The sequence below is a fragment of the Rhinoderma darwinii genome, chromosome 4 (genome assembly GCF_050947455.1).
Source record: "Rhinoderma darwinii isolate aRhiDar2 chromosome 4, aRhiDar2.hap1, whole genome shotgun sequence".
In the NCBI taxonomy this organism is placed as follows: domain Eukaryota; kingdom Metazoa; phylum Chordata; class Amphibia; order Anura; family Rhinodermatidae; genus Rhinoderma; species Rhinoderma darwinii.
In genome coordinates, this window is record NC_134690.1 from 13269433 (window position 1) to 13282899 (window position 13467).

General features: G+C 39.6%; 1 protein-coding gene across 4 annotated transcripts in view; it reads right to left on the reverse strand.

Annotated features, from left to right (window-relative positions):
* The window catches only part of EFR3B (EFR3 homolog B), a 181960-nt gene that overhangs the window by 49670 nt on the left and 118823 nt on the right, over positions 1–13467 (reverse strand). For all 4 annotated transcript variants that reach the window (XM_075860833.1, XM_075860835.1, XM_075860834.1 and 1 more), the window contains 3 exons: positions 9487–9622; positions 9036–9197; positions 4083–4194 (listed from right to left, as the gene is read on the reverse strand). In XM_075860833.1, coding sequence (XP_075716948.1) covers positions 4083–4194; positions 9036–9197; positions 9487–9622 — 410 coding nt within the window. The remainder of the gene's footprint in view (positions 1–4082; positions 4195–9035; positions 9198–9486; positions 9623–13467) is intronic.

The following is a 13467-nucleotide window of genomic DNA, read 5'->3' on the forward strand; positions in this document are numbered from 1 at the left end:
GGGATCTGCGTCTGGCACTGATGTGTGGGATCTGCGTCTGGCACTGATGTGTGGCATCTGCGTCTGGCACTGATGTGTGGCATCTGCGTCTGGCACTGATGTGTGGCATCTGCGTCTGGCACTGATGTGTGGCATCTGCGTCTGGCACTGATGTGTGGCATCTGCGTCTGGCACTGATGTGTGGCATCTGCGTCTGGCACTGATGTGTGGCATCTGCGTCTGGCACTGATGTGTGGCATCTGCGTCTGGCACTGATGTGTGGCATCTGCGTCTGGCACTGATGTGTGGCATCTGCGTCTGGCACTGATGTGTGGCATCTGCGTCTGGCACTGATGTGTGGCATCTGCGTCTGGCACTGATGTGTGGCATCTGCGTCTGGCACTGATGTGTGGCATCTGCGTCTGGCACTGATGTGTGGCATCTGCGTCTGGCACTGATGTGTGGCATCTGCGTCTGGCACTGATGTGTGGCATCTGCGTCTGGCACTGATGTGTGGCATCTGCGTCTGGCACTGATGTGTGGCATCTGCGTCTGGCACTGATGTGTGGCATCTGCGTCTGGCACTGATGTGTGGCATCTGCGTCTGGCACTGATGTGTGGCATCTGCGTCTGGCACTGATGTGTGGCATCTGCGTCTGGCACTGATGTGTGGCATCTGCGTCTGGCACTGATGTGTGGCATCTGCGTCTGGCACTGATGTGTGGCATCTGCGTCTGGCACTGATGTGTGGCATCTGCGTCTGGCACTGATGTGTGGCATCTGCGTCTGGCACTGATGTGTGGCATCTGCGTCTGGCACTGATGTGTGGCATCTGCGTCTGGCACTGATGTGTGGCATCTGCGTCTGGCACTGATGTGTGGCATCTGCGTCTGGCACTGATGTGTGGCATCTGCGTCTGGCACTGATGTGTGGCATCTGCGTCTGGCACTGATGTGTGGCATCTGCGTCTGGCACTGATGTGTGGCATCTGCGTCTGGCACTGATGTGTGGCATCTGCGTCTGGCACTGATGTGTGGCATCTGCGTCTGGCACTGATGTGTGGCATCTGCGTCTGGCACTGATGTGTGGCATCTGCGTCTGGCACTGATGTGTGGCATCTGCGTCTGGCACTGATGTGTGGCATCTGCGTCTGGCACTGATGTGTGGCATCTGCGTCTGGCACTGATGTGTGGCATCTGCGTCTGGCACTGATGTGTGGCATCTGCGTCTGGCACTGATGTGTGGCATCTGCGTCTGGCACTGATGTGTGGCATCTGCGTCTGGCACTGATGTGTGGCATCTGCGTCTGGCACTGATGTGTGGCATCTGCGTCTGGCACTGATGTGTGGCATCTGCGTCTGGCACTGATGTGTGGCATCTGCGTCTGGCAATATTGTGTGGCATCTGCGTCTGGCACTGATGTGTGGGATCTGCGTCTGGCACTGATGTGTGGGATCTGCGTCTGGCACTGATGTGTGGGATCTGCGTCTGGCACTGATGTGTGGGATCTGCGTCTGGCACTACTGTGTGGGATCTGCGTCTGGCACTACTGTGTGGGATCTGCGTCTGGCAATATTGTGTGGGATCTGCATCTGGCACTGATGTGTGGGATCTGCGGCTGGCACTGATGTGTGGGATCTGCGGCTGGCGCTATTGAGTGGAATCTGCGTCTGGCGCTATTGTGTGGGTACTGTGTTTGACACTATCGTGTGGGATCTACTGCTAGCACTATTGTGTGGGGTCTGCGTCTGGCACTATTGTGTGGGATCTGCGTCTGGCACTGATGTGCGGGATCTGCGGCTGCCACTATTGTGCGGGATCTGGGATGGCAATATTGTGTGGGATCTGCGTATGTCAATATTGTGTGGGATCTGAGGCTGGCACTATTGTCTGTGGGATCTGCGGTTGACACTATTCTGTGGGATCTGCATCTGGCACTACTGTGTGGGCACTGCATGTGGCCCTACTGTGTGGGCACTGCATGTGGCCCTACTGCCTGGGCACTGCTTCTGGCACTACTGCCTGGGCACTGCTTCTGGCACTACTGCCTGGGCACTGCATCTGGCACTCTTATATGGCAGTAGTATATGGGCAATGTATGGCGGTATTATATGGGCAACGTATGGCGGTATTTATATGGGCAACGTATGGCGGTATTATATATGCAATGTATGGCGGTATTATATGGGCAATGTATGGCGGTATTATATGGGCAATGTATGGCGGTATTAAATGGGCAATGTATGGCGGTATTAAATGGGCAATGTATGGCAGTATTAAATGGGCAATGTATGGCAGTATTATATGGGCAATGTATGGCGGTATTATATGGGCAATGTATGGCGGTATTATATGGCCAATGTATGGCGGTATTTATATGGACAACGTATGGCGGTATTTATATGGGCAACGTATGGCGGTATTATATGGGCAAAGTATGGCGGTATTATATATGCAATGTATGGCGGTATTATATATGCAATGTATGGCGGTATTATATGGGCAAAGTATGGCGGTATTATATATGCAATGTATGGCGGTATTATATATGCAATGTATGGCAGTATTATATGGGCAAAGTATGGCGGTATTATATATGAAATGTATGGCGGTATTATATATGAAATGTATGGCAGTATTATATATGCAATGTATGGCGGTATTATATGGGCAATGTATGGCGGTATTATATATGCAATGTATGGCAGTATTATATATGCAATGTATGGCAGTATTATATGGGCAATGTATGGCGGTATTATATGGGCAATGTATGGCGGTATTATATGGGCAATGTATGGCGGTATTATATATGCAATGTATGGCGGTATTATATATGCAATGTATGGCGGTATTATATGGGCAATGTATGGCAGTATTATATATGCAATGTATGGCGGTATTATATATGCAATGTATGGAGGTATTATATGGGGAATGTATGGAAGTATTATATGGGCAATGTATGGCAGTATTATATGGGCAATGTATGGCGGTATTATATGGGCAATGTATGGCGGTATTATATGGGCAATGTATGGCGGTATTATATATGCAATGTATGGCGGTATTATATATGCAATGTATGGCGGTATTATATATGCAATGTATGGCGGTATTATATATGCAATGTATGGCGGTATTATATATGCAATGTATGGCGGTATTATATATGCAATGTATGGCGGTATTATATATGCAATGTATGGAGGTATTATATGGGGAATGTATGGAAGTATTATATGGGCAATGTATGGCAGTATTATATGGGCAATGTATGGCGGTATTATATGGGCAATGTATGGCGGTATTATATGGGCAATGTATGGCGGTATTATATATGCAATGTATGGCAGTATTATATGGGCAATGTATGGCAGTATTATATGGGCAATGTATGGCAGTATTATATGGGCAATGTATGGCGGTATTATATATGCAATGTATGGCAGTATTATATGGGCAATGTATGGCGGTATTATATATGCAATGTATGGCGGTATTATATGGGCAATGTATGGCGGTATTATATATGCAATGTATGGCGGTATTATATGGGCAATGTATGGCGGTATTATATGGGCAATGTATGGCGGTATTATATGGGCAATGTATGGCGGTATTATATATGCAATGTATGGCAGTATTATATGGGCAATGTATGGCGGTATTATATATGCAATGTATGGCGGTATTATATGGGCAATGTATGGCGGTATTATATATGCAATGTATGGCAGTATTATATGGACAATGTATGGCACTATCATTAGGGCACATATTTAAACAAAGTTTGGATTTGCGAGGTGGAGGGCCAGGGTTTGGAGGATCCATCATGCCTTTGGGGACGAGGGGTGAGGGTTGCGCTGCGGTTACGGTGTGTATTGCTGCTTGTTGGAGGGTTTGCAGAATTGTATATAAAATCCAATACCAACACAGGGAATGGAATATATGTTTTCTGTTAAATACCTCATTATAAGCTGTTATTCTCTGTTATCAGTCATATTCCACAATCACCTCTGACATGTGCTTCTGTGGAAGTGAAGGGTTTTCAATGTAAGGTTTCCATACACCACTGGTATAGGACACAGGTTAACCCTTACCCTGCTTTTCCGGGCTCCATCGGATGATGCATTGAAGGCAGCGGCACTTTTCCCATTATGAATAGCATGACCTCCGACCTCTGGTATGCAGGTAGCGTGCTGGCAAATGATCCTACAACAATAATCACATAAACGCTATCAGACCTGGAAAATTATTGTGCACTAGTACAAAAAATTGTACAGATATGTCAAACAGTCATGAAAAGCCGACGGCTGGGGGTCCGGCAGTGTACACCCCCACTACATGCAAAAAAAAAAAAAAAGACTAAGTCCAGTTTTGACCCAGTTTATGGGATCGAAGAAGAGTTGGTAAGTGGCTCGTAGATTTCCCTTCATTTTAATTACTAGTCAGAGAACTCGTTTATGATAATTGTGTGTGCGCTGCCCCCTGCTGGACATTGAATACATAACCAAATACATTCGGTTGAAATATACCCCAATAGAGAAATACAAATCCTCCGCGCGCACATATCTGGAAGAGGCCGCTCCAATTGTGACTGGTCTGTTCCCCTCATCCGCAATTACCACTTTCTACCGTTCAGCCAATGATCTGAGCTACAGCCTGAAGTTTGTAAGAATTTTTTAAAGTGCGGTTCGTGCTCTGTAAAGGGCAGTCTGACAAATATTGGGGGGTGGGGGTGCTAAGGACTGACACTTAAGAGTTAAATTAAGATGAAATTCGTGGGGACGGTGCATGGAACTTTTGTAAACTGTGAATTGCTCTCCCATGGGAGCAATAAAAACATAAGAATGTGGCCAAAGCGTGAAATATTGTCAGTCATGTGATGTACAGGTAGATTACAGGTCAGTCACGTGATGTACAGGTAGATTACAGGTCAGTCACGTGATGTACAGGTAGATTACAGGTCAGTCACGTGATGTACAGGTAGATTACAGGTCAGTCACATGATGTACAGGTATATTAAATGCCAGTCACGTGATGTACAGGTAGATTACAGGTCAGTCACATGATGTACAGGTAGATTACAGGTCAGTCACATGATGTACAGGTAGATTACAGGTCAGTCACATGATGTACAGGTAGATTACAGGTCAGTCACATGATGTACAGGTAGATTACAGGTCAGTCACATGAGGTACAGGTAGATTACAGGTCAGTCACATGATGTACAGGTAGATTACAGGTCTGTCACATGATGTACAGGTAAATTACAGGTCAGTCACATGATGTACAGGTAGATTACAGATCAGTCACATGATGTACAGGTAGATTACAGGTCAGTCACATGATGTACAGGTAGATTATAAATCAGTCACATGATGTACAGGTATATTAAATGTCAGCCACATGATATACAGGTAGATTACAGGTGAGTCACATGATGTACAGGTTGATTACAGGTGAGTCACATGATGTACAGGTAGACTACAGGTCCGTCACATAATGAACAGGTAGATTACAGGTCAGTCACATCATGTACAGGTAGATTACAGGTCAGTCACATGATGGACAGGTAGATTACAGGTCAGTTACATGAAGGACAGGTAGATTACAGGTCAGTCACATGAAGGACAGGTAGATTAGATGTCAGTCACATGATGTACAGGTAGATTACAAGTCCGTCACATGATGTACAGGTAGATTACAGGTCAGTTACATGATGTACAGGTAGACTACAGGTCAGTCACGTGATGTACAGGTAGATTACAGGTCAGTTACATGATGTACAGGTAGATTACAGGTCAGTCACGATGTACAGGTAGATTGCAGGTCAGTCACATGATGTAAAGGTAGATTAGATGTCAGTCACATGATGTACAGGTAGATTACAGGTGAGTCACATGATGTACAGGTAGACTACAGGTCCGTCACATAATGAACAGGTAGATTACAGGTCAGTCACATGATGTACTGGTAGATTACAGGTCAGTCACATGATGTACTGGTAGATTACAGGTCAGTCACATGATGTACAGGTAGATTACAGGTCAGTCACATGATGTACAGGTAGATTACAGGTCAGTTACATGAAGGACAGGTGGATTACAGGTCAGTCACATGAAGGACGGGTAGATTAGATGTCAGTCACATGATGTACAGGTAGATTACAAGTCCGTCACATGATGTACAGGTAGATTACAGGTTAGTCACGTGATGAACAGGTAGACTACAGGTCAGTCACATGATGTACAGGTAGATTACAGGTCAGTTACATGATGTACAGGTAGATTACAGGTCAGTCACGATGTACAGTTAGATTGCAGGTCAGTCACATGAAGGACAGGTAGATTAGATGTCAGTCACATGATGTACAGGTAGATTACAAGTCCGTCACATGATGTACATGTAGATTACAGGTCAGTTACATGATGTACAGGTAGACTACGGGTCAGTCACATGATGCGCAGGTAGATTACAGGTCAGTTACATGATGTACAGGTAGATTACAGGTCAGTCACGATGTACAGGTAGATTAGATGTCAGTCACATGATGTACAGGTAGATTACAGGTCAGTCACATGAGGTATAGGTAAATTACAGGCCAGTCATATAATGTACAGGTAGATTAGAGGTAATTTAGATAATGTAGAGGTAAATCACAGGTCAGTCACATGATGTACAGGTAGATTACAGGTCAGTCACATGATGTACAGGTAGATTACAGGTCAGTCACAATGTACAGGTAGATTAGAGCTCATTTAGATAATGTAGAGGTAAATTACAGGTCAGTCACATGATGTACAGGTAGATTACAGGTCAGTTACATGATGTACAGGTAGATTATAGGTCAGTCACATGATGTACAGGTAGATTACAGGTCAGTCACATGATGTACAGGTAGATTACAGGTCAGTCACACGATGTACAGGTAAATTACAGGTCAGTCACATGATGTACAGGTAGATTACAGGTCAGTCACAATGTACAGGTAGATTAGAGCTCATTTAGATAATGTAGAGGTAAATTACAGGTCAGTCACATGATGTACAGGTAGATTACAGGTCAGTTACATGATGTACAGGTAGATTATAGGTCAGTCACATGATGTACAGGTAGATTACAGGTCAGTCACATGATGTACAGGTAGATTACAGGTCAGTCACACGATGTACAGGGAGATTACAGGTCAGTCACACGATGTACAGGTAAATTACAGGTCAGTCACATTATGTACAGGTAGATTACAAGTCAGTTACATGATGTACAGGTAGATTACAGGTCAGTTACATGATGTACAGGTAGATTACAGGTCAGTCACATGATGTACAGGTAGATTACAGGTCAGTCACGATGTACAGGTAGATTACAGGTCAGTTACATGAAGGACAGGTGGATTACAGGTCAGTTACATGATGTACAGGTAGATTACAGGTCAGTCACGATGTACAGGTAGATTAGATGTCAGTCACATGATGTACAGGCAGATTACAGGTCAGTCACACGATGTACAGGTAGATTACAGGTCAGTCACATGAGGTACAGGTAGATTACAGGTCAGTCACACGATGTACAGGTAGATTACAGGACGGTCACATGAGGTATAGGTAAATTACAGGCCAGTCATATAATGTACAGGTAGATTAGAGGTAATTTAGATAATGTAGAGGTAAATTACAGGTCAGTCACATGATGTACAGGTAGATTACAGGTCAGTCACATGATGTACAGGTAGATTACAGGTCAGTCACATGATATACTGGTAGATTAGAGGTCAGTCACATGATGTACAGGTAGATTACAGGCCAGTCGTATAATGTACAGGTAGATTACAGGTCAGTCACATGATGTACAGGTAGATTACAGGTCAGTCACACGATGTACAGGTAGATTACAGGTCAGTCACATGAGGTACAGGTAGATTACAGGTCAGTCACACGATGTACAGGTAGATTACAGGACGGTCACATGAGGTATAGGTAAATTACAGGCCAGTCATATAATGTACAGGTAGATTAGAGGTAATTTAGATAATGTAGAGGTAAATTACAGGTCAGTCACATGATGTACAGGTAGATTACAGTTCAGTCACATGATGTACAGGTAGATTACAGTTCAGTCACATGATGTACAGGTAAATTACAGGTCAGTCACATGATGTACAGGTAGATTACAGGTCAATCACATGATGTACAGGTAGATTACAGGTCAGTTACATGATGTACAGGTAAATCACAGGTCAGTCACGTGATGAACAGGTAGACTACAGGTCAGTCACATGATGTACTGGTAGATTAGAGGTCAGTCACATGATGTACAGGTAGATTACAGGTCCGTCACAATGTACAGGTAGATTAGAGGTCATTTAGATAATGTAGAGGTAAATTACAGGTCAGTCACATGATGTACAGGTAGATTATAGGTCAGTCACATGATGTACAGGTAGATTACAGGTCAGTCACATGATGTACAGGTAGATTACAGGCCAGTCATATAATGTACAGGTAGATTACAGGTCAGTCACATGATGTACAGGTAGATTACAGGTCAGTCATACGATGTACAGGTAAATTACAGGTCAGTCACATTATGTACAGGTAGATTACAAGTCAGTTACATAATATTCAGATAGATTACAGGTCAGTCACATGATGTATTGGTAGATTACAGGTCAGTCACATGATGCGCAGGTAGATTACAGGTCAGTCGCATGATGTACAGGTAGATTACAGGTCAGTCACATGATGTACAGGTAGATAAAAGGTCAGTCACATGATGTACAGGTAGATTACAGGTCAGTCACATGATGTACAGGTAGATTACAGGTCAGTCACATGATGTACAGGTAGATTACAGGTCAGTCACATGATGTACAGGGAGATTACAGGTGAGTCACATGATGTACAGGGAGATTACAGGTGAGTCACACGATGTACAGGTAGATTACAGGTCAGTCACATGATGTACAGGGAGATTACAGGTGAGTCACATGATGTACAGGGAGATAATTGACTAGTCACATGACTTGCTTCGATCACCATCATTTACATTACCTATGGTCTTGATGACGGCCTCCTGGAACATCCTCTCCTCGTGCTCTTTGATAATCTTGCTGCCGATGTTCACCGCTGAGTCGTAGCTGCCGGTCAGCTCATAGTCAATGCTCAGCCGCAGCTGCCGGAGCAACGTGTTAAACAATTCCAGCACCGTGGGACCTGCACATAAGGATTTACACATTTATTTAGAAAAACTATATATTGTTCTAGTAAAGAAGAAAACCTGGAAGGTGCAGATGTAGCAGAGCTGAATGTGACAATGAAGTCGATTTTAGTCTGCATTTGGCAAGTTATACTGTGTTTAAAAAGATTTTCCATTGATTTGCAGGTGAACCTACCTATTAGCTCAGAGTTACCATTATTCCTAAACAAAAAAATGGCTAAATGACAAGTTCAGCTCTACTACATCGGTAAACATATTGTAATATTAATATACTGCACTACATACCCACAGACCCTGTGGTGGCAATCACAGCGGCTTCAGACAGAACCTCAACAATTCCAGCCCGGACAGTGGCAGCACTTTTACTGTTAGCATCCAAGTGGCTCAATAATTGTTGTATCACCAGGTGCGAATGCTGCGGCTATGTGAGAATAGAGAGAGACAAACCATACCAGATATATAATTATATATAGGGGGCAGTATTATAGTAGTAATATTCTTGTATATAGGGGCAGTATTATAGTAGTTATATTCTTGTATATAGGGAGCAGTATTATAGTAGTTATATCCTTGTGTATAGGAGCAGTATTATAGTAGTTATATTCTTGTATATAGGAGGCAGTATTATAGTAGTTATATTCTTGTATATAGGAGCAGTATTATAGTAGTTATATTCTTGTATATAGGGGGCAGTATAATAGTAGTTATATTCTTGTATATAGGGGGCAGTATTATAGTAGTTATATTCTTGTATATAGGGGCAGTATTATAGTAGTTATATTCTTGTATATAGGAGCAGTATTATAGTAGTTATATTCTTGTATATAGGGAGCAGTATTATAGTAGTTATATTCTTGTATATAGGGAGCAGTATTATAGTAGTTATATTCTTGGATATAGGAGCAGTATTATAGTAGTTATATTCTTGTATATAGGGGCAGTATTATAGTAGTTATATTCTTGTATATAGAGGCAGTATTATAGTAGTTATATTCTTGTATATAGGGGCAGTATTATAGTAGTTATATTCTTGTATATAGGGGACAGTATTATAGTAGTTATATTCTTGTACACAGGGGCAGTATTATAGTAGTTATAGTCTTGTATATAGGAGCAGTATTATAGTAGTTATATTCTTGTATATAGGGGCAGTATTATAGTAGTTATATTCTTGTAAATAGGGGCAGTATTATAGTAGTTATATTCTTGTATATAGGATCAGTATTATAGTAGTTATATTCTTGTATATAGGAGCAGTATTATAGTAGTTATATTCTTGTATATAGGGGGCAGTATTATAGTAGTTATATTCTTGTATATAGGGGGCAGTATTATAGTAGTTATATTCTTGTATATAGGGGGCAGTATTATAGTAGTTATATTCTTGTATATAGGAGCAGTATTATGATAGTTATATTCTTGTATATAGGAGCAGTATTATAGTAGTTATATTCTTGTATATAGGATGCAGTATTATAGTAGTTATATTCTTGTATATAGGGGCAGTATTATAGTAGTTATATTCTTGTATATAGGGGCAGTATTATAGTAGTTATATTCTTGTATATAGGGGCAGTATTATAGTAGTTATATTCTTGTATATAGGAGCAGTATTATAGTAGTTATATTCTTGTATATAGGAGCAGTATTATAGTAGTTATATTCTTGTATATAGGGGGCAGTATTATAGTAGTTATATTCTTGTATATAGGAGCAGTATTATGATAGTTATATTCTTGTATATAGGAGCAGTATTATAGTAGTTATATTCTTGTATATAGGATGCAGTATTATAGTAGTTATATTCTTGTATATAGGGGCAGTATTATAGTAGTTATATTCTTGTATATAGGGAGCAGTATTATAGTAGTTATATTCTTGTGTATAGGAGAAGTATTATAGTAGTTATATTCTTGTATATAGGAGGCAGTATTATAGTAGTTATATTCTTGTATATAGGGGACAGTATTATAATAGTTATATTCTTGTATATAGGAGGCAGTATTATAGTAGTTATATTCTTGTATATAGGCGCAGTATTATAGTAGTTATATTCTTGTATATAGGGAGCAGTATTATAGTAGTTATATTCTTGTATATAGGGGACAGTATTATAGTAGTTATATTCTTGTACACAGGGGCAGTATTATAGTAGTTATATTCTTGTATATAGGAGCAGTATTATAGTAGTTATATTCTTATATACAGGGAGCAGTATTATAGTAGTTATATTCTTGTATATAGGGGCAGTATTATAGTAGTTATATTCTTGTATATAGGGAGCAGTATTATAGTAGTTATATTCTTGTATATAGGAGTAGTATTATAGTAGTTATATTCTTGTATATAGGAGGCAGTATTATAGTAGTTATATTCTTGTATATAGGGAGCAGTATTATAGAAGTTATATTCTTGTATGTAGGAGCAGTATTATAGTAGTTATATTCTTGTATATAGGGAGCAGTATTATAGAAGTTATATTCTTGTATGTAGGAGCAGTATTATAGTAGTTATATTCCTGTATATAGGGGGCAGTATTATAGTAGTTATATTCTTGTATATAGGAGCAGTATTATAGTAGTTATATTCTTGTACATGGGGGGCAGTATTATAGTAGTTATATTCTTGTATATAGCAGCAGTATTATAGTAGTTATATTCTTGTATATAGGGAGAAGTATTATAGTAGTTATATTCTTGTATATAGGGGGCAGTATTATAGTAGTTATATTCTTGTATACAGGAGCAGTATTATAGTAGTTATATTCTTGTATATAGGGAGAAGTATTATAGTAGTTATATTCTTGTATATAGGAGCAGTATTATAGTAGTTATATTCTTATATATAGAGGGCAGTATTATAGTAGTTATATTCTTGTATATAGGGAACAGTATTATAGTAGTTATATTCTTGTACATAGGGGGCAGTATTATAGTAGTTATATTCTTGTATATACGAGCAGTATTATAGTAGTTATATTCTTGTACATAGGGGGCAGTATTATAGTAGTTATATACTTGTATATAGGGGCAGTATTATAGTAGTTATAGTCTTGTATATAGGGAGCAGTATTATAGTAGTTATATTCTTGTATATAGGTGGCAGTATTATAGTAGTTATATTCTTGTATATAAGGGGCAGTATTATAGTAGTTATATTCTTGTATATAGGGGGCAGTATTATAGTAGTTATATTCTTGTATATAGGGAGCAGTATTATAGTAGTTATATTCCTGTATATAGTAGCAGTATTATAGTAGTTATATTCTTGTATATAGGGAGCAGTATTATAGTAGTTATATTCTTGTATATAGGGGCAGTATTATAGTAGTTATATTCTTGTATATAGGAGCAGTATTATAGTAGTTATATTCTTGTACATGGGGGGCAGTATTATAGTAGTTATATACTTGTATATAGGGGCAGTATTATAGTAGTTATATTCTTGTATATAGGGAGCAGTATTATAGTAGTCATATTCTTGTATATAGGTGGCAGTATTATAGTAGTTATATTCTTGTTTATAAGGGGCAGTATTATAGTAGTTATATTCTTGTATATAAGGGGCAGTATTATAGTAGTTATATTCTTGTATATAGGGAGCAGTATTATAGTAGTCATATTCTTGTATATAGGTGGCAGTATTATAGTAGTTATATTCTTGTATATAAGGGGCAGTATTATAGTAGTTATATTCTTGTATATAGAGGCAGTATTATAGTAGTTATATTCTTGTATATAGGGAGCAGTATTATAGTAGTTATATTCTTGTATATAGGGGCAGTATTATAGTAGTTATATTCTTGTATATAGGAGCAGTATTAGAGTAGTTATATTCTTGTATATAGGGGCCAGTATTATAGTAGTTACATTCTTATATATAGAGGGCAGTATTATAGTAGTTATATTCTTGTATATAGGGAACAGTATTATAGTAGTTATATTCTTGTACATAGGGGGCAGTATTATAGTAGTTATATTCTTGTATATACGAGCAGTATTATAGTAGTTATATTCTTGTACATAGGGGGCAGTATTATAGTAGTTATATTCTTGTATATAGGAGCAGTATTATAGTGGTTATATTCTTGTATATAGGGGGCAGTATTATAGTAGTTATATTCTTGTATATAAGGGGCAGTATTATAGTAGTTATATTCTTGTATATAGGGGGCAGTATTATAGTAGTTATATTCTTGTATATAGGAGGCAGTATTATAGTAGTTATATTCTTGTATATAGAGGCAGTATTATAGTAGTTATATTC